Source organism: Salmo trutta, chromosome 37 (genome assembly GCF_901001165.1).
Source record: "Salmo trutta chromosome 37, fSalTru1.1, whole genome shotgun sequence".
Taxonomy (NCBI): Eukaryota; Metazoa; Chordata; class Actinopteri; order Salmoniformes; family Salmonidae; genus Salmo; species Salmo trutta.
In genome coordinates this window covers 2,430,628-2,451,868 of record NC_042993.1, presented here as the reverse complement: position 1 = coordinate 2,451,868, position 21,241 = coordinate 2,430,628, and the positions used below count along the sequence as shown (strand labels likewise).

At 53.8% G+C, this 21,241-nt stretch overlaps 1 protein-coding gene across 1 annotated transcript; it reads right to left on the bottom strand.

Annotated features, from left to right (window-relative positions):
- Window positions 1-4,289: 4,289 nt before the first annotated feature.
- Window positions 4,290-20,392, bottom strand: LOC115177207 (neuronal acetylcholine receptor subunit alpha-7-like). Its single transcript, XM_029737782.1, has 10 exons — window positions 20,267-20,392; window positions 16,625-16,764; window positions 16,416-16,460; window positions 16,157-16,266; window positions 16,000-16,079; window positions 15,684-15,851; window positions 15,392-15,586; window positions 6,179-6,265; window positions 5,373-5,482; window positions 4,290-5,109 (listed from the first exon to the last, which is right to left on the bottom strand). The coding sequence occupies exons 1-10, from the start codon at window positions 20,316-20,318 to the stop codon at window positions 4,291-4,293; spliced, it is 1,806 nt and encodes a 601-aa protein (XP_029593642.1). The 5' UTR covers window positions 20,319-20,392; the 3' UTR covers window position 4,290.
- Between the last annotated feature and the right edge of the window lie 849 nt (window positions 20,393-21,241).

Here is a 21,241-nt window from a genome sequence, read left to right as displayed (position 1 = left end):
TTGATGTCTTCTCTCCTTTGGTGTCTCCAACTCTAATCTCAATTACCTAGTTTCTAGTGCACAACAATGAAAAGTGTGTGTGGGGGGGGAGGCACTTGACACCAGTCTGTGATTGTGTTTGTCCATCGATTATTTCATTGATAAACACCCTGGTAGATATCGGGTGATGGAGAGATAATAATGTATTGTTCCACTGAAGCCAAATGCTATCTAAGAGAAGTACGTTTTCTGCTGCACACAGAATGGACCATTTACAGTATTACACTGTTTTCTACACATCTTAAATCAGAATGGACATATTACAACCCCCAGCTGTGCTCTCTCTCTCTTTCTCTGCCTTTCCTCCCCCTCTCTCTTTTCCTCTAATGAGAGTGGTAAGACAATTATCCGCTGGACAGAAAGTCAGACAGAAAGTGTCTCCTTATCGACCCACAGAAAGCCATCTACAACCACTAATCAAGCAGTATTGATTAGAGTGTGTGTTGATATCACATACCACTATCTGACTGGTACAGAGAGACACTAAATATACACTCTGTTTTGAAACAGAGACTTGAAAAGTTGGCTCTCATCTCTAAACAGAAAAGATTCAGTTGCTATGTCTTTGGGTTCTTTAGCCCAGGAGAAATCCAACCTGGACGTCCCTATAACATGGCTAGAACATATTTTCAATGCGACTATAAATCATAATTATTTATCTTCATTCATTCTTTTCCCTCTTTTTTCATTTTCCAACTGAGCAGACACAAAATCTGACAGCATTGCACAAAGAGGTGTGTGTGTGTGTGTGTGTGTGTGTGTGTGTGGATGCATCCCTGTGCAAATGTGTGAACTGTAACAGGACAGAGGACTTGGTGCAGTCACATCCTGGCACTGTGTTAATAGTGCTCCTGTGTGTGTGCATGTTCACATTTAAGAGCACATCTGTATGTACAGTGCATTCAGAAAGTATTCACGTTCCTTGACTTTTTCCACATTTTGTTACATTACAGCCTTATTCTAAAATGAATTAAATAGAGATTGTTTTGTCACTGGCCTACACATTACCCCATCATGTCAAAGAGGAATTATGTTTTAACAAATGTAGCGTCAATAAGTATTCAACCTATTTGTTATGACAAGCCTAAATAAGTTCAGGAGTAAAAATGTTCTTGACAATTCACATAAGTTGCATGGAATCACTCTGTGTGGGAATAGTGTTTCAACACGGTTTTTGAATAACTACCTCATCTCTGTACTCCACACATACAATTATATTTAAGGTCCTTTGTTCGACCAATGAATTTCAACCACAAAGACCTCATAGAGAAGGGCACCTATTGGTAGATGGGTAAAAATAAAAAAAGGTTTGTATTTATTAAGGCTCCCCATTAGCTACCAAAGCAGCAGCTTCTCTTCCTGGGTTCCAGAACATTAAGGTAGTTATATACAATAAAAAATATGACCTTAAATGACATTACATTTCATTGTAAAGTGGTTGTTCCACTGGATATCATAAGGTGACTGCACCATTTGTAAGTCGCTCTGGATAAGAACGTCTGCTAAATGACGTAAATGTAATGTCAAATGTAATTACACTGTTAACAACATATTAAGTGTGTTCCCTCAGGCCACTACTCTACTATCACATATCTACAATACAAAATCCATTTGTGTGTGTAGAGTGTGTTATCATGTGTCTGTGCCTGTGTGTGTATCTTCACAGCCCCCGCTGTTCCGTAAGGTGTATTTTTATCTGTTTTTTAAATCTAATCCTACTGCTTGCATCAGTTACCTGATGTGGAATAGAGTTGTAGCCATGGGTCCATGTACTGTGTGCCTCCCATTGTCTGTTCTGGACACTGAATATCCCTTTGAGCATGGTGAAGTTATTAATTACACTTTGGATGGTGTAGCAATACACCCAGTCACTACAAAGATACAGGCGTCCTTCATAACTCAGTTGCTGGAGAGGAAGGAACCCATTCAGGGATTTCACCATGAGGACAATGGTGACTTTAAAACAGTTAGAGTTTAATGGCTGTGATGGGAGAAAACTGAGGATGGATCAACAACATTGTAGTTACTCCACAATACTTATCTAATTGACAGAGGGACAAGAAGGAAGCCTGTACAGAATAACATTTTCCAAAACAAGTGTCCTGTTTGCAACAAGCTGCTAAAGTAATACTGCAAAAATTGATTGTGGCAAAACAATTAACTTTTTGTCCTGAATGTTTGGGGCAAATCCAATACAACACATTACTGGGGGCGGGTGGTTCAGGAGAAAAAGAAATGGAATGGAGCCAAGCACAGGAAAATCCTGTAGGAAAACCTGGTTCAGTCTGCTTTCCACCGGACACAGAGATGAATTCACCTTTCAGCAGGACAATAACATAAAACATATGGTCAAATATTATACACTGGAGTTGCTTACCAATAAGAAGTGAATGTTTCTGAGTAGCCGAGTTACAGTTTTGATTTAAATCGACGTAAAAATCTATGGCAAGACCTCAAACTGGTTGTCTAGCAATGATCAACAACCAATTTGACAGAACTTGAAGACTTTTGAAAATAATAATCCAGGTGTGGAAAGCTCTTAGAGACTTACCCAGAGAGACTCACAGCTGTAATCAAACATGTTTTCACTTTGTCATTATGCGTGTAGATGGGTGAGAAAATATATTTTGAATTCAGGGTGTAACACAACAAAATGTGGAAGTCCTCAAGGTGTTTGAATACTTTCTGAAGGCACTGTATGTGTGTAACCTTTTTTTCTCTGTCCGCTCAATAAGGCCCTGTCTCGCTCATAACGCTACATTGAAGCTGTTTAGTACTGCTGTCGGATATAGAATCGCCAATCACCCGCTCCCCCTAGTCCCCTCCTCCATTAACGACCAATCAGTTAAAACCCTGTTTCTCTACCACTTGCGTTGTCAGCACTTTCCTCTACCCCCATTTCTCCCATCTACATGTCTCTCTCTGCATCTCTCTCTCTCTGCATCTCTCTCTCTCGTCCTCTCCCTATCTCACAATGCATCACTCAATCTCTCTCCATCTCTGTATCTCTCCCTCGCTTTCCCTTCCTCCACCTCTCCCTCTGCGTCCCTGTTAACTACTCTTCGATCGGAGGGAGACCGTCCAGAAAAGACACAGAAAAGTAGAAAATAAGAGAATTTATTTTGAGATGCAAAACGTAGACTGACACCTATTGTAGTTCCTCCAGACAGTCTGTCAACAACCAGTTATGTTTTATTTATTAAAAGTATTATTAGAAAGTGACAGTGAGCGAGAGAGAGGGAACAGAGAAAGTTTCTCTTGCCAGAATCTGGTGCCAAAATGAACATGTTTTTTGTGAATAATTCACACGTCTGTGTGTACGTCTGTGTGTGGTTCTTATGGCTGCAGCAGTGCTGAGCTGAGGCCAGCCCAGTTTGAGCTCAGACCTCTCTGTCCAATTCCCACCATCATATCACATTCATTAACACATGGCCAAAGGACAATAACATCATCATCAGTGAAGGATTGGACACATATCTCCCTCCATTAGCCAAACTGGGCATGAAGACAGAAGAAAGGCACAGTAAGCACTTTGAATTTGGGCAGACCACCTATCTGATTTTTACTGACGTTTTAATCGTTAAGGTGACACTCTTATCCATAGCCACAAAGTTCAGATGAACAGCAGTATTTAAAACAGTTCTACCATGTAGAATCACAAGTTCACTTTTTGTAACATGATGTGACAAGTAACTCAAGTGACTGTCCAGTTTCCACATGGTAAGTCTGTACAGCCATGGACCATTAAGATAGCAACGGTCCTCTCCTCCCTCCTCTTCCCCCTCTCTCGTCTTCCCCCTCTCCCCTCTCCTCCCTCCTCTTCCCCCTCCCTCCTCTTCACCCTCTCCTCCCTCCTCTTCCCCCTCTCCCCTCTCCTCCCTCCTCTTCCCCCTCTTCCCCCTCTCTCATCTTCCCCCTCTCCCCTCTCCTCCCTCCTCTTCCCCCTCTCTCCTCTTCCCCCTCTCTCGTCTTCCCCCTCTCCCCTCTCCTCCCTCCTCTTTCCCCTCTCTCGTCTTCCCCCTCTCCCCTCTCCTCCCTCCTCTTCCCCCTCTCTCCTCTTCACCCTCTCCTCCCTCGTCTTCCCCCTCTCCCCCCTCCTCTTCCCCCTCCTTCCTCTTCCCCCTCTCTCCTCTTCCCCCTCTCTCCTCTTCCCCCTCCCTCCTCTTCCCCCTCTCTCCTCTTCCCCCTCCCTCCTCTTCCTCTTCCCCCTCCTTCCTCTTCCCCCTCCCTCCTCTTCCCCCTCTCTCGTTCTCAGAAGAAGTCCTTGGAGGCGGCCTCCACAAAGTTGGGTGCAGCCATGAGGATGGTGATGGTACAGATGATGTTGAACACACTGAACCCCACCAGACACAGACGGTCGATGACCGCCGCTGCAAACTGCCACTTCCCCGCCACGCTCACCCTGCGGTCCTGCTCACGGAAACGATTGGCCAGGAACTGCACCTCCGCCAGCAGGGCCTGCAGCTGGGCCTTCACTACCCCAGCCTGGAACACCCCGGCCTGGGCATGGCACATATCCGCTCCTACTGCTCCAGCCCCAGCCTCCACACAGCTGGAGCCTGAGGGGTCAGGGTCCAGAGATGTGGGGGGTTGTGGAGGGGGGCTACCCAACGTTGTGGAGGAGGGTGGGTGGTGGTGGAGGATTGGGGTGTCAGAACCCCTCCCTCCTCCTCCTCTCCAGGTGGCAGCAGGGTCTGGTTCAAGAGGACTCTGGAAGCCAATGTAGGGCCGGTGTCCATTGGGCTGAGGGTGGGGGGTGGAGGGGAGATTGGGGTTAGGGTGGATATTAGGCTGGAGGTTTGGGATATGGTTGGGATAGGACTGGAGGGTTGGGTTGGACGGTGGGTGTGGTAGGGGCTGGCTGAGCTGGCTTAGACTGGCCTGCAGAGAGGTGAGGCTCTGGGGGAAGGTGGAGGGGGCTGGGGTGGTGGTGGTGGTGGTGGTAGGGGGAGAGGAGCAGGTCTTGGTCTGGGGGTTGGAGGGGCTGTGGTGGGGTGTGAGCTCACCCCACTCTCCTGGACGTTTCATCCTCAGAAACCAGGGAACCCACTGGAGTAGAACCAACTCAACCTGAGAGACACACACAGAGAGAGAGTAGGCAAGAGGACCCAGGGACCCATTGTGGCATTAGAAACAGAGATAGGGAGAGGACACACACACATAGATAAGAGGAAGCAGGGAATGTACTGCAGCGGAACCAACTGCACAAGAGAAACAAGGACAGGACGCGCACACACACCCACACAATGTCCAGACATTCACAGATATGAGAGGAACATACACAGACAGTCACAGATACACTTCAGAATCAGTAGTCAGACCGAGAGCCTCACCCATTGAGGCATGTCTCCACTGTTGGGGTCGTGGTGATGGTACTGAAGTACAACTACAGTCGCCACCACTGACATCCCTACGGTAACCATGGTGCTCACAAAATACTGACCTAGGATGGAGACAGTATTATAGTACACTGTAATGGAATAGGTTCCGTAGATTAGGTCTTAGGAGCATGATTAGACACTACCACTTCCACACTCCATCCCCAGGGGGCAGCACCAACAGGGTCAGGGCTGCACTCTGCCAGGAAGCCTTCATTAGTCCACAGGTGCGAGCAATCAGGAGTGGCTTCGGGAAAAGTCTCTGAATGTCCTTGAGTGGCCCAGCCAGAGCCCGGACTTGAACCCGATCGAACATCTCTGGAGAGACCTGAAAATAGTTGTGCAGCAACGCTCCCCATCCATCCTGACAGAGCTTGAGAGGATCTGCAGAGAAGAATGGGAGAAACTCCCCAAATACAGCTGTGCCAAGCTTGTAGTGTCATACCCAAGACTCAATGCTGTAATCGCTGTCAAAGGTGCTCCAACAAAGTACTGAGTAAAGGGTCTGAATACTTATGTACATTTTCTATTTACAAATTAGCAAACATTTCTAAAAACCTGTTTTTGTTTTGTCATTATGGGATATTGTGTGTAAATTGATGAGGGGGAAAAAACGATTTCATAAATGTTATAATAAGGCTGTAACCTAACAAAATGTGGAAAAATTCAAGGGGTCTGAATACTTTCCAAAGTCACTGTATATATTAGCAGGCTAGTTAAATGCGTACGCACACCATGCATACACACACACAGTTACTGACCTATCAGTGGAATGCAGTCTGAGGTAGCTGGCATAATCTCAGCCACCAGCAACATGAAGACAGTCAGAGAGAGAAGAATTGTAATGCCTGGAGAGAGAGATGGGGAATACGATATTATTACACTGGGAAATACAGCAATACTTGTGTGCAATACAATTCTCCATCTCTCTGCCAACTCACCCCACCCATCCATCTCTCCCTCCATCTCTGTCCCCCCCCTTCCCCCTTTTCTCCCTCCATCTCTGTCCCTCACCTCCCTGCCCCCCTTCTCTCCCTCTATCACTGTCCCTCACCTCCCTGCCCCCCTTCTCTCCCTCTATCACTGTCCCTCACCTCCCTGCCCCCCTTCTCTCCCTCTATCACTGTCCCTCAACTCCCTGCCCCCCTTCTCTCCCTCTATCACTGTCCCTCACCTCCCTGCCCCCCTTCTCTCCCTCTATCACTGTCCCTCACCTCCCTGCCCCCCTTCTCTCCCTCTATCACTGTCCCTCACCTCCTGCCCCCCTTCTCTCCCTCTATCACTGTCCCTCACCTCCCTGCCCCCCTTCTCTCCCTCTATCACTGTCCCTCACCTCCCTGCCCCCTTCTCTCCCTCTATCACTGTCCCTCACCTCCCGCCCCCCTTCTCTCCCTCTATCACTGTCCCTCACCTCCCTGCCCCCTTCTCTCCCTCTATCATTGTCCCTCACCTCCCTGCCCCCCTTCTCTCCCTCTTTCATTGTCCCTCACCTCCCTGCCCCCTTCTCTCCCTCTATCACTGTCCCTCACCTCCCTGCCCCCCTTCTCTCCCTCTATCACTGTCCCTCACCTCCCTTCTCTCCCTCTATCATTGTCCCTCACCTCCCTGCCCCCCCTTCTCTCCCTCTATCACTGTCCCTCACCTCCCTGCCCCCCTTCTCTCCCTCTATCACTGTCCCTCACCTCCCTTCTCTCCCTCTCTCACTGTCCCTCACCTCCCTGCCCCCCTTCTCTCCCTCTATCACTGTCCCTCACCTCCCTGCCCCCCTTCTCTCCCTCTATCACTGTCCCTCACCTCCCTGCCCCCTTCTCTCCCTCTATCACTGTCCCTCACCTCCCTGCCCCCTTCTCTCCCTCTATCACTGTCCCTCACCTCCCTGCCCCCCCCCTTCTCTCCCTCTCTCACTGTCCCTCACCTCCCTGCCCCCCCCTTCTCTCCCTCTATCACTGTCCCTCAACTCCCTGCCCCCCTTCTCTCCCTCTCTCACTGTCCCTCACCTCCCTGCCCCCCCTTCTCTCCCTCTATCACTGTCCCTCACCTCCCTGCCCCCCCTTCTCTCCCTCTATCACTGTCCCTCACCTCCCTGCCCCCCTTCTCTCCCTCTATCACTGTCCCTCACCTCCCTGCCCCCTTCTCTCCCTCTATCACTGTCCCTCACCTCCCTGCCCCCCCTTCTTTCCCTCTATCACTGTCCCTCACCTCCCTGCCCCCCTTCTCTCCCTCTATCACTGTCCCTCACCTCCCTGCCCCCCCTTCTCTCCCTCTATCACTGTCCCTCACCTCCCTGCCCCCCTTCTCTCCCTCTATCACTGTCCCTCCCCTCCCTGCCCCCCTTCTCTCCCTCTATCACTGTCCCTCACCTCCCTGCCCCCCTTCTCTCCCTCTATCACTGTCCCTCACCTCCCTGCCCCCCCTTCTCTCCCTCTATCACTGTCCCCTCACCTCCCTGCCCCCCTTCTCTCCCTCTATCACTGTCCCTCACCTCCCTGCCCCCTTCTCTCCCTCTATCACTGTCCCTCACCTCCCTGCCCCCCTTCTCTCCCTCTATCACTGTCCCTCACCTCCCTGCCCCCTTCTCTCCCTCTATCACTGTCCCTTACCTCCCTGCCCCCTTCTCTCCCTCTATCACTGTCCCTCACCTCCCTGCCCCCTTCTCTCCCTCTATCCCTTCTTTCCCTCTATCACTGTCCCTCACCTCCCTGCCCCCCCTTCTCTCCCTCTATCCCCTTCTCTCCCTCTATCACTGTCCCTCACCTCCCTGCCCCCCCTTCTCTCCCTCCATCTCTGTCCCTCCCCTCCCTGCCCCCCCTTCTCTCCCTCTATCACTGTCCCTCACCTCCCTGCCCCCATTCTCTCCCTCTATCACTGTCCCTCACCTCCCTGCCCCCCCTTCTCTCCCTCCATCTCTGTCCCTCACCTCCCTGCCCCCCCTTCTCTCCCTCTATCACTGTCCCTCACCTCCCTGCCCCCCTTCTCTCCCTCCATCTCTGTCCCTCACCTCCCTGCCCCCCTTCTCTCCCTCTATCACTGTCCCTCACCTCCCGCCCCCCCTTCTCTCCCTCTATCACTGTCCCTCACCTCCCGCCCCCCCTTCTCTCCCTCTATCACTGTCCCTCACCTCCCTGCCCCCCTTCTCTCCCTCTCTCACTGTCCCTCACCTCCCTGCCCCCCCCTTCTCTCCCTCTATCACTGTCCCTCACCTCCCTGCCCCCCTTCTCTCCCTCTATCACTGTCCCTCACCTCCTGCCCCCCCTTCTCTCCCTCTATCACTGTCCCTCACCTCCCTGCCCCCCTTCTCTCCCTCTATCACTGTCCCTCACCTCCCTGCCCCCCCTTCTCTCCCTCTATCACTGTCCCTCACCTCCCTGCCCCCCCTTCTCTCCCTCCATCTCTGTCCCTCCCCTCCCTGACCCCCCTTCTCTCCCTCTATCACTGTCCCTCACCTCCCTGCCCCCCTTCTCTCCCTCTATCACTGTCCCTCACCTCCCTGCCCCACTTCTCTCCCTCTTTCACTGTCCCTCACCTCCCTGCCCCCCTTCTCTCCCTCCATCTCTGTCCCTCCCCTCCCTGCCCCCCCCTTCTCTCCCTCCATCTCTGTCCCTCCCCTCCCTGCCCCCCCCTTCTCTCCCTCCATCTCTGTCCCTCACCTCCCTGCCCCCCTTCTCTCCCTCTCTCACTGTCCCTCACCCTCCCTGCCCCCTTCTCTCCCTCTATCACTGTCCCTCACCTCCCTGCCCCCCTTCTCTCCCTCTATCACTGTCCCTCACCTCCCTGCCCCCCTTCTCCTCCCTCTATCACTGGTCCCTCACCTCCCTGCCCCCCCTTCTCTCCCTCTATCACTGTCCCTCACCTCCCTGCCCCCCCCTTCTCTCCCTCTATCACTGTCCCTCACCTCCCTGCCCCCCTTCTCTCCCTCTATCACTGTCCCTCACCTCCCTGCCCCCCTTCTCTCCCTCTATCACTGTCCCTCACCTCCCTGCCCCCCTTCTCTCCCTCTATCACTGTCCCTCACCTCCCTGCCCCCCCTTCTCTCCCTCTATCACTGTCCCTTACCTCCCTGCCCCCCCTTCTCTCTCTCTATCACTGTCCCTTACCTCCCTGCCCCCCTTCTCTCCCTCTATCACTGTCCCTCACCTCCCTGCCCCCCTTCTCTCCCTCCATCTCTGTCCCTCCCCTCCCTGCCCCCCCCCTTCTCTCCCTCTATCACTGTCCCTCATCTCCCTGCCCCCCTTCTCTCCCTCTATCACTGTCCCTCACCTCCCTGCCCCCCTTCTCTCCCTCCATCTCTGTCCCTCCCCTCCCTGCCCCCCCCCTTCTCTCCCTCCATCTCTGTCCCTCACCTCCCTGCCCCCCTTCTCTCCCTCTATCACTGTCCCTCACCTCCCTGCCCCCCCCTTCTCTCCCTCTATCACTGTCCCTCACCTCCCTGCCCCCCTTCTCTCCCTCTATCACTGTCCCTCACCTCCCTGCCCCCCCCTTCTCTCCCTCTATCACTGTCCCTCACCTCCCTGCCCCCCTTCTCTCCCTCTATCACTGTCCCTCACCTCCCTGCCCCCCTTCTCTCCCTCTATCACTGTCTATCACCTCCCTGCCCCCCCTTCTCTCCCTCTATCACTGTCCCTCCCCCTCCCTGCCCCCCTTCTCTCCCTCTATCACTGTCCCTCACCTCCCTGCCCCCCTTCTCTCCCTCTATCATTGTCCCTCACCTCCCTGCCCCCCTTCTCTCCCTCTATCACTGTCCCTCACCTCCCTGCCCCCTTCTCTCTCCCTCTATCACTGTCCCTCCCCTCCCTGCCCCCCCCTTCTCTCCCTCTATCACTGTCCCTCACCTCCCTGCCCCCCTTCTCTCCCTCTATCACTGTCCCTCACCTCCCTGCCCCCTTCTCTCCCTCCATCTCTGTCCCTCACCTCCCTGCCCCCCCTTCTCTCCCTCTATCACTGTCCCTCACCCTCCCTGCCCCACTTCTCTCCCTCTTTCACTGTCCCTCACCTCCCTGCCCCCCTTCTCTCCCTCCATCTCTGTCCCTCCCCTCCCTGCCCCCCCTTCTCTCCCTCCATCTCTGTCCCTCCCCTCCCTGCCCCCCCCTTCTCTCCCTCCATCTCTGTCCCTCACCTCCCTGCCCCCCTTCTCTCCCTCTCTCACTGTCCCTCACCTCCCTGCCCCCCTTCTCTCCCTCTATCACTGTCCCTCACCTCCCTGCCCCCCTTCTCTCCCTCTATCACTGTCCCTCACCTCCCTGCCCCCCCTTCTCTCCCTCTATCACTGTCCCTCACCTCCCTGCCCCCCCTTCTCTCCCTCTATCACTGTCCCTTACCTCCCTGCCCCCCTTCTCTCCCTCTATCACTGTCCCTCACCTCCCTGCCCCCCCTTCTCTCCCTCCATCTCTGTCCCTCACCTCCCTGCCCCCCTTCTCTCCCTCTATCACTGTCCCTTACCTCCCTGCCCCCCTTCTCTCCCTCTATCACTGTCCCTCACCTCCCTGCCCCCCTTCTCTCCCTCTATCACTGTCCCTCACCTCCCTGCCCCCCCCTTCTCTCCCTCTATCACTGTCCCTCACCTCCCTGCCCCCCTTCTCTCCCTCTATCACTGTCCCTCACCTCCCTGCCCCCCTTCTCTCCCTCTATCACTGTCCCTCACCTCCCTGCCCCCCTTCTCTCCCTCTATCACTGTCCCTCACCTCCCTGCCCCCCTTCTCTCCCTCTATCACTGTCCCTCACCTCCCTGCCCCCCCTTCTCTCCCTCTATCACTGTCCCTTACCTCCCTGCCCCCCCTTCTCTCTCTCTATCACTGTCCCTTACCTCCCTGCCCCCCTTCTCTCCCTCTATCACTGTCCCTCACCTCCCTGCCCCCCTTCTCCTCCCCTCCATCTCTGTCCCTCCCCTCCCTGCCCCCCCCTTCTCTCCCTCTATCACTGTCCCTCATCTCCCTGCCCCCCCTTCTCTCCCTCTATCACTGTCCCTCACCTCCCTGCCCCCCTTCTCTCCCTCCATCTCTGTCCCTCCCCTCCCTGCCCCCCCCTTCTCTCCCTCCATCTCTGTCCCTCACCTCCCTGCCCCCCTTCTCTCCCTCTATCACTGTCCCTCACCTCCCTGCCCCCCCTTCTCTCCCTCTATCACTGTCCCTCACCTCCCTGCCCCCTTCTCTCCCTCTATCACTGTCCCTCACCTCCCTGCCCCCCCTTCTCTCCCTCTATCACTGTCCCTCACCTCCCTGCCCCCCTTCTCTCTCCCTCTATCACTGTCCCTCACCTCCCTGCCCCCCTTCTCTCCCTCTATCACTGTCTATCACCTCCCTGCCCCCCCTTCTCTCCCTCTATCACTGTCCCTCCCCTCCCTGCCCCCCTTCTCTCCCTCTATCACTGTCCCTCACCTCCCTGCCCCCCTTCTCTCCCTCTATCATTGTCCCTCACCTCCCTGCCCCCCTTCTCTCCCTCTATCACTGTCCCTCACCTCCCTGCCCCCTTCTCTCCCTCTATCACTGTCCCTCCCCTCCCTGCCCCCCCCTTCTCTCCCTCTATCACTGTCCCTCACCTCCCTGCCCCCTTCTCTCCCTCTATCACTGTCCCTCACCTCCCTGCCCCCTTCTCTCCCTCCATCTCTGTCCCTCACCTCCCTGCCCCCCCTTCTCTCCCTCTATCACTGTCCCTCACCTCCCTGCCCCCTTCTCTCCCTCTATCACTGTCCCTCACCTCCCTGCCCCCCTTCTCTCTCCCTCTATCACTGTCCCTCACCTCCCTGCCCCCCCTTCTCTCCCTCTATCACTGTCCCTCACCTCCTGCCCCCTTCTCTCTCCCTCCATCTCTGTCCCTCACCTCCCTGCCCCCCCTTCTCTCCCTCTAATCACTGTCCCCTCACCTCCCTGCCCCCCTTCTCTCCCTCCATCTCTATCCCTTACCTCCCTGCCCCCCTTCTCTCCCTCTATCACTGTCCCTCACCTCCCTGCCCCCTTCTCTCCCTCCATCTCTGTCCCTCCCCTCCCTGCCCCCCTTCTCTCCCTCCATCTCTGTCCCTCCCCTCCCTGCCCCCCCCCCTTCTCTCCCTCCATCTCTGTCCCTCACCTCCCTGCCCCCCTTCTCTCCCTCTATCACTGTCCCTCACCTCCCTGCCCCCCTTCTCTCCCTCTCTCACTGTCCCTCACCTCCCTGCCCCCCCCTCTCCCTCCCTCTATCATGTCCCTCACCTCCCTGCCCCCCTTCTCTCCCTCTATCACTGTCCCTCACCTCCCTGCCCCCCCCCTTCTCTCCCTCTATCACTGTCCCTCACCTCCCTGCCCCCTTCTCCTCCCTCTATCACTGTCCCTCACCTCCCGCCCCCCCTTCTCTCCCTCTATCACTTTCCCTCACCTCCCTGCCCCCCCTTCTCTCCCTCTATCACTGTCCCTCACCCCCCTTGCCCCCCTTCTCTCCCTCTATCACTGTCCCTCACCTCCCTGCCCCCCTTCTCTCCCCTCTCACTGTCCCTCACCTCCCTGCCCCCCCCTCTCTCCCTCTATCACTGTCCCTCACCTCCCTGCCCCCCTTCTCTCCCTCTATCACTGTCCCTCACCTCCCTGCCCCCCTTCTCTCCCTCTATCACTGTCCCTCACCTCCCTGCCCCCCCTTCTCTCCCTCTATCACTGTCCCTCACCTCCCCTGCCCCCTTCTCTCCCTCTATCACTGTCCCTCACCTCCTGCCCCCCTTCTCTCCTCCCTCTATCACTGTCCCTCACCTCCCTGCCCCCCTTCTCTCCCTCTATCACTGTCCCTCACCTCCCTGCCCCCCTTCTCTCCCTCTATCACTGTCCCTCACCTCCCTGCCCCCCTTCTCTCCCTCCATCTCTGTCCCTCACCTCCCTGCCCCCTTCTCTCCCTCTATCACTGTCCCTCACCTCCCTGCCCCCCTTCTCTCCCTCTCTCACTGTCCCTCCCCTCCCTGCCCCCCCCGTCTCTCCCTCTATCACTGTCCCTCACCTCCCTGCCCCCCTTCTCTCCCTCTATCACTGTCCCTCACCTCCCGCCCCCCCTTCTCTCCCTCTATCACTGTCCCTCACCTCCCTGCCCCCACTTCTCTCCTCCATCTCTGTCCCCTCACCTCCCTGCCCCCCTTCTCTCCCTCTATCACTGTCCCTCACCTCCCTGCCCCCCCTTCTCTCCCTCTATCACTGTCCCTCACCTCCCTACCCCCCTTCTCTCCCTCTATCACTGTCCCTCATCTCCCTGCCCCCCTTCTCTCCCTCTAGCACTGTCCCCTCACCTCCCTGCCCCCCTTCTCTCCCTCTATCACTGTCCCTCACCTCCCTGCCCCCCCCTTCTCTCCCTCTATCACTGTCCCTCACCTCCCTGCCCCCCTTCTCTCCCTCTATCACTGTCCCTCACCTCCCTGCCCCCTTTCTCTCCCTCTATCACTGTCCCTCACCTCCCTGCCCCCCTTCTCTCCCTCTAATCACTGTCCCTCACCTCCCTGCCCCCCTTCTCTCCCTCTATCACTGTCCCTCACCTCCCTGCCCCCCTTCTCTCCCTCCATCTCTGTCCCTCACCTCCCTGCCCCCCTTCTCCTCCCTCTATCACTGTCCCTCACCTCCCTGCCCCCCCCCCTTCTCTCCCTCCATCTCTGTCCCTCACCTCCCTGGCCCCCCTTCTCTCCCTCTATCACTGTCCCTCACCTCCCTGCCCCCCCCTTCTCTCCCTCTATCACTGTCCCTCAACTGTCCTCACCTGTCCTGCCCCCCTTCTCTCCCTCCATCTCTGTCCCTCCCCTCCCTGCCCCCTTCTATCCCTCCATCTCTGTCCCTCCCCTCCCTGCCCCCCCTTCTCTCCCTCTATCACTGTCCCTCACCCCTCCCTGCCCCCCCTTCTCTCCCTCTATCACTGTCCCTCACCTCCCTGCCCCCCTTCTCTCCCTCTATCACTGTCCCTCACCTCCGCCCCCTTCTCTCCCTCCATCTCTGTCCCTCACCTCCCTGCCCCCCTTCTCTCCCTCTATCCTGTCCCCTCACCTCCCTGCCCCCCTTCTCTCCCTCTATCACTGTCCCTCACCTCCCTGCCCCCCTTCTCTCTCTCCCTCCATCTCTGTCCCTCACCTCCTGCCCCCCTTCTCTCCCTCTATCCTGTCCCTCACCTCCCTGCCCCCCTTCTCTCCCTCCATCTCTGTCCCTCACCTCCCCTGCCCCCCCTTCTCTCCCTCCATCTCTGTCCCTCACCTCCCTGCCCCCCCCTTCTCTCCCTCCATCTCTGTCCCTCACCTCCCTGCCCCCCTTCTCTCCCTCTATCACTGTCCCTCACCTCCCTGCCCCCCCTTCTCTCCCTCTATCACTGTCCCTCCCCTCCCTGCCCCCCTTCTCTCCCTCTATCACTGTCCCTCACCTCCCTGCCCCCCTTTCTCTCCCTCTATCACTGTCCCTCACCTCCCTGCCCCCCTTCTCTCCCTCTATCACTGTCCCTCACCTCCCTGCCCCCCTTCTCTCCCTCTATCACTGTCCCTCACCTCCCTGCCCCCCCCCCTTCTCTCCCTCTATCACTGTCCCTCACCTCCCTGCCCCCCTTCTCTCCCTCCATCTCTGTCCCTCACCTCCCTGCCCCCCTTCTCTCCCTCTATCACTGTCCCTCACCTCCCTGCCCCCCCCCTTCTCTCCCTCCATCTCTGTCCCTCACCTCCCTGCCCCCCTTCTCTCCCTCTATCACTGTCCCTCACCTCCCTGCCCCCCCTTCTCTCCCTCTATCACTGTCCCTCACCTCCCTGCCCCCCTTCTCTCCCTCCATCTCTGTCCCTCCCCTCCCTGCCCCCCTTCTATCCCTCCATCTCTGTCCCTCCCCTCCCTGCCCCCCCCTTCTCTCCCTCCATCTCTGTCCCTCCCCTCCCTGCCCCCCCCTTCTCTCCCTCCATCTCTGTCCCTCTCTCCTGTCTCCATCCCTGCTCCCTTTCACCCTCCCTCCCCCTGTCCTCCATCTCCCCCTCTCCCGCTTTCCCCCTCTTATCCTCCTCCCCCTCTCCTCACCCAGACCAATCTTCTCTCCCGATCGGGCTGGCAGTATGAACAACAGCAGTGTCAAGGAGGAGATGAGAACACAGGGGACGAGGAGGTTGAGAGCGTAGAACAGAGTTCTCCGCCGTAAGGTCACAACAAAGGTCACGTCAGAGTAGGGCTCTGTACAGCACTCATAAAATATCTCATGACGATCACCTGGTACACCTACAAGAGGGGGGAGGAAAGAGGGAGTGAGAGATTAGAAAGTAATATGGAGGAGAGAGAGATACAAGAGGGTCGGGGGCAGACAGAGCTCTCTCACCCAGCAGGTCCCACTCTCCATTGGACATGTATCCTGACAGGTCAGCCTCCTGCATCTGGAGGTCCAGCAGCCAGCCGTCAAACGTCCACGAGCCAAACTTCAGCTCACAGTGCTGGACGTCAAAGGGAAACCAACGCACGTCCACATTACACGCACTGCTGAAAATACCTGGGACAGAGAGGGGGAAGGTGAGAGAGTAGGAGAGAGGGAGTGAGAGAAGAGAGAAGATGAAACAGACATTGAGAGAGAAGTGCATGAGAGAGAGGGGAAGGTCAGGGAAGAATAAAAAGAGAGAAAGGTTGATCTATAGACTTACCTGGAGGTAGGTACTCACAGAAGCCACTGGAGTTGACCAGCACATAGCTCTTAAAGGTGGCATCAAATTTATCATGGGCACTGAGGACAAAAAAGAAAGATCAGCAAGGTGTGTGTGTGTGTGTGTGTGTGTGTGTGTGTGTGTGTGTCCTACCCACCTGTTGTACAGTAGTATATCAGGTATCCAGACCTGGTCAGTGGTGAAGCGAAGGGTTTTCACTCCTGGGTACTCTGACTGGTTCCACTGAAGGTAGTGGTCAAACCATTGCTATATAAATCCAGTCAATCAGTTAATCAATTGTTAAAGTTACACGGAGAAACACAAATGCGCACGTGCGAACGCACACACACACACACAACCACGCATGGACACACACATGAACATGGACACACACAGACATGCAGGGTCATCCTCACCATCTGAAGCCAGGCATTAGTGGTGAGGATCTGGTTTTTCTCATCCTGGAATAAGATGAAGACAGTTAAACTAGTGTGTGTGTGTGTGTGTGTGTGTGTGTGTGTGTGTGTGTGTGTGTGTGTGTGGGTGTGTGTGTGTGTGTGTGTGTGTGTGTGTGTGTGTGTGTGTGTGTGTGTGTGTGTGTGTGTAACAGAACATGGTAGCGTACCACATTCATGACTTGTAAGAGAGTGTAGGAGAATCGGACAGTGAGTGGTAGAGAGTCATTGGCAACAGGTCTCTCCATACGGTTATAGTCCCTCAGTAGCTCCCTCAATAGATTACGCTGGTGGGGACCCTGCTCAGACACTGAGAGAGGGGGAGGGAGAGAGAGGGGGAGGGGGATAAGGAGTAGAAAGGAGGGAAAGGGATGAGGATGAGGGAGGAGAGCAGGAGAGAGAGAGGGCAATGAGGGGGTTGGAAGACAGTGGAGCAGAGGAGAGAAAACTGACAGTTATAAAAAGACAGCTACATTCATGCAGACAGAATGGACAGTTACAAAGAGACAGCTACATTCCTGCAGACAGAACGGACAGTTACAAAGAGACAGCTACATTCCTGCAGACAGAATGGACAGTTACAAAGAGACAGCTACATTCCTGCAGACAGAATGGACAGTTACAAAGAGACAGCTACATTCCTGCAGACAGAATGGACAGTTACAAAGAGACAGCTACATTCCTGCAGACAGAATGGACAGTTACAAAGAGACAGCTACATTCCTGCAGACAGAACGCACAGTTACAAAGAGACAGCTACATTCCTGCAGACAGAACGGCCAGTTACAAAGAGACAGCTACATTCCTGCAGACAGAATGGACAGTTACAAAGAGACAGCTACATTCCTGCAGACAGAACGGACAGTTACAAAGAGACAGCTACATTCCTGCAGACAGAATGGACAGTTACAAAGAGACAGCTACATTCCTGCAGACAGAATGGACAGTTACAAAGAGACAGCTACATTCCTGCAGACAGAATGGACAGTTACAAAGAGACAGCTACATTCCTGCAGACAGAATGGACAGTTATAAAGAGACAGCTACATTCCAGAAATAGAAGGAAAATGAGAGAGAGAAATATATAGAAAAGGAGGAGAGTGAAAAAACAAATGCATGATGAGAACAAATGCATCAAAAAAGAAGAGCATCTGAACGGAACAGTTTCAAATAGTTTTGAACGAAGCTGCTTTGAAAACGAGTACAGAGATTTATAGATGACTGGAAGAGGCAGGAAGTGAAGAGAGGGAGAAAGAGGAGAATCAAGAGGAGAGAGAGTGAAGAGAGGGAGAAAGTATCCAGACAGGCCCGTTAATTGTTCAGTGACTCGATCAGTAACAGACAAGAGTTTTTTCTCTGGCCGTTAAAACGTCTGCTTGAGTCCTTCAAATAGTGACACATTAAACACTAACACACACCACTCAGACAGACGGACAGACGGACGGACAGACAGGAAGACAGGAAGACCAGGAACCTCACTTCTCGCAGCTCCATCGTGGACTGACTTCACTCATTCCTGTTTCACAACTGTATCAGACTTAATGTATCTGTGCAGTTGATTCAATTCTGTAGCAACGTCTAACAAGGGATTGTAGGCCCACATACAGTACACTATACAGTGCATTCAGGAAGTATTCCGACCCCTTGACTTTTTCCACATTTTGTTATGTTACAGCCTTATTCTAAAATTGATTAAATTATTTTTTTCCCTCATCAATCTATACACAATACCCAATAATGACAAAGCAAAAACAGGTAAATGGGACATTTTGGGAAATTTCATATTTACTTAAGTTTTCAGACCCTTTACTCAGCACTTTGTTGAAGCACCTTTGGCAGCGATTACAGACTCGATTCTTCTTGGATATGACACTATAAGCTTGGCACACCTGTATTTGGGGAGTTTCTCCCATTCATCTCTGCAGATCCTCTCAAGTGCTGTCAGGTTGGATGGGGAGTGTCACTGCAGAGCTATTTTCTAGTCTCTCCAGAGATGTTCGATCGGGTTCAAGTCCGGGCACTGGCTGGGCCACTCAAGGACATTCAGAGACTTGTCCTGAAGCCACTCTTGCATTGTCTTGGCTCTGTGCTTATGGTTGTATGGCCTGTTGGAAGGTGAACCTTCGCTGCAATCTGAGGTCTTGAGCGCTCTGGAGTAGGTTTTCATCAAGGATCTCTCTGTACTTTGCTCTGTTCATCTTTCCCTCCATTCTGACTAGTCTCTCAGTCCCTGCCACTGAAAAACATCCCCACAGCATGATGCTGCCACCACCATGATTCACCGTAGGGATGGTGCCAGGTTTCCTCCAGACATGACGCTTGGCATTCAGGCCAAACAATTCAATCTTGGTTTCATCAGACCAGAGAATCTTGTTTCTCGTGGTCTGAGAGTCCTTTAGGTGCCTTTTGGCAAACTCCAAGTGGGCTGTTATGTACCTTTTACTGAGGAGTGGCTTCCATCTGGCCACTCTACCATAAAGGCCTGATTGGTGGAGTGCTGCAGAGATCGTTGTCCTTCTGGAAGTTTCTCCCATCTCCACAGAGGAACTCTGGAGCTTTGTCAGAGTGACCATTGGATTCTTTGTCACCTCCCTGACTAAGGCCCTTCTCCCCTGCTCAGTTTGGCTAAGTGGCCACCTCTAGGAAGAGTCTTGGTGATTCCAAACTTCTTCCATTTAAGAATGATGTAGGCCACTGTGCTCTTGGGGACCTTCAATGCTGCAGAAATGTTTTGGTACCTTTCCCCAGATCTGTGACTCAACACAATCCTGTCTCGGAGCTCTATGGACAATAACTTTGACCTCATGGCTTGGTTTTTGCTCTGACATGCACTGTCAACTGTGGGACCTTATATAGACAGGTGTGTGCCTTTACAAATCAGGTCCAATCAATTGAATTTACCACAGGTGGACTCCAATCAAGTTGTAGAAACATCTCAAGGATGATCAATGGAAACAGGATGCACCTGAACTCCATTTCGAGTCTCATAGCAAAGGGTCTGAATACTTATGGAAATGTTTTATACATTTGCAAAAACAGTTTTTGCTTTGTCATTATGGGGTATTGTGTGCAGATTGTTGAGTATTTTTATTTCTTTAATCAATTTTCGAATAAGCCTGTAACATAACAAAATGTGGAAATAGTCAAGGGGTCTGAATACTTTCTGAAGGCACTGTATGTTCTCAAAAATATTGACTATTAGCTTTTGATGTGCTCCCCATTATGAGCTTTACATGGGGCATGGAGATGCCCATATCAATACACAGTCAGCCATCTAAGACACTGCTGCTGGTGCAGAGAGGAACACATCAACCAATGATGGATTAAACAAGACAGGAGGGTTGGATTTTACAACTGTGATGAACAACATCCTATCCTGTAAGCTCTGTGATCATTCCTCTCCGTTGTCTCTCTTTATTCCTGCTCCTCTTCTCTCCTCCCTCTCTGTTCCTTTCCCTCTCCTCTCTTCTCTCTCTGCTATGCAGCTGGAACTGTACGGTTGAGTTCTCATATATCAATGGCCGTGCACCCAGACATACAAACTGTGTGTCCCTGTCTATAGAAAGTTGTGTAAATTCACTGTCACTGCAGTGACACTATGCATACAGTGATCTCTCTCTCTCTCTCTCACACACACCACACACACACACACACACACACACACACACACACACGCACACACACACACACACACACTACGTACACGGACAGACACATATCTACAGACACACAAACACACACAACAAATACACACACACACACACAAACACAAACACACACAGAGAGAGAGAGAGAACATGAAAGTCACTCACCGTGAAGCAGAGCTGAGAGTCCAAACAGACAGATAGCCACAGACTGCCTCATGTTGCACTACTGAACATAGAGAGCAGAGAAAGAGATGGGGAAGAACAGAGACGGAGAGAGAGAGGCAGGGTAGAGTGGAATACAGAGGGAGGGAGGGAGGGAGGACAAGTCAGGAGCAAGTCGGGCAGCAACAGAGGGAGGGAGGGGATGAGGAGGGGGAGGAGGAGGAGGAGGAGGAGGGGGAGAGAGAGAGAGAGAGAGAGAGAGAGAGAGAGAGAGAGAGAGAAACAAGGAGAGTGGGGCAGGGAGGGAGGTTGGGTTGGTAGAGAGGAAGAGAAGCTGGCAGCAACAGAGGGAGAGAGGTAAAAAAGAGAGGAAGAGGCAGCAGAGAGGTAGCCAGGCTGTGGCAGAAACAGAGGGAGAGGGGAAGAGAGAGGAAGAGGCAGCAGAGAGGTAGCCAGGCTGTGGCAGAAACAGAGGGAGAGGGGAAGAGAGAGGAAGAGGCAGCAGAGAGGTAGCCAGGCTGTGGCAGAAACAGAGGGAGAGGGGAAGAGAGAGGAAGAGGCAGCAGAGAGGTAGCCAGGCTGTGGCAGAAACAGAGGGAGAGGGGAAGAGAGAGGAAGAGGTAGCCAGGCTGTGGCAGAAACAGAGGGAGAGGGGAAGAGAGAGGAAGAGGCAGCAGAGAGGTAGCCAGGCAGTGGCAGAAACAGAGGGAGAGGGGAAGAGAGAGGAAGAGGCAGCAGAGAGGTAGCCAGGCTGTGGCAGAAACAGAGGGAGAGGGGAAGAGAGAGGAAGAGGCAGCAGAGAGGTAGCCAGGCAGTGGCAGAAACAGAGGGAGAGGGGAAGAGAGAGGAAGAGGCAGCAGAGAGGTAGCCAGGCTGTGGCAGAAACAGAGGGAGAGGGGAAGAGAGAGGAAGAGGCAGCAGAGAGGTAGCCAGGCAGTGGCAGAAACAGAGGGAGAGGGGAAGAGAGAGGAAGAGGCA

What these genes read in the sequence shown, in the direction of transcription:
- LOC115177207 (XM_029737782.1), bottom strand. Translation starts at nt 20,318, where the DNA reads ATGAGGCAGTCTGTGGCTATCTGTCTGTTTGGACTCTCAGCTCTGCTT. An exon ending in CTAATGCCTGGCTTCAGATG is followed by an intron (nt 16,267 to 16,415) that starts GTGAGGATGACC and finishes GGATTTATATAG; the next exon opens with CAATGGTTTGACCACTACCT. An exon ending in GGGAGAGAAGATTGGTCTGG is followed by an intron (nt 6,266 to 15,391) that starts GTGAGGAGAGGG and finishes CTCTCTCTCCAG; the next exon opens with GCATTACAATTCTTCTCTCT.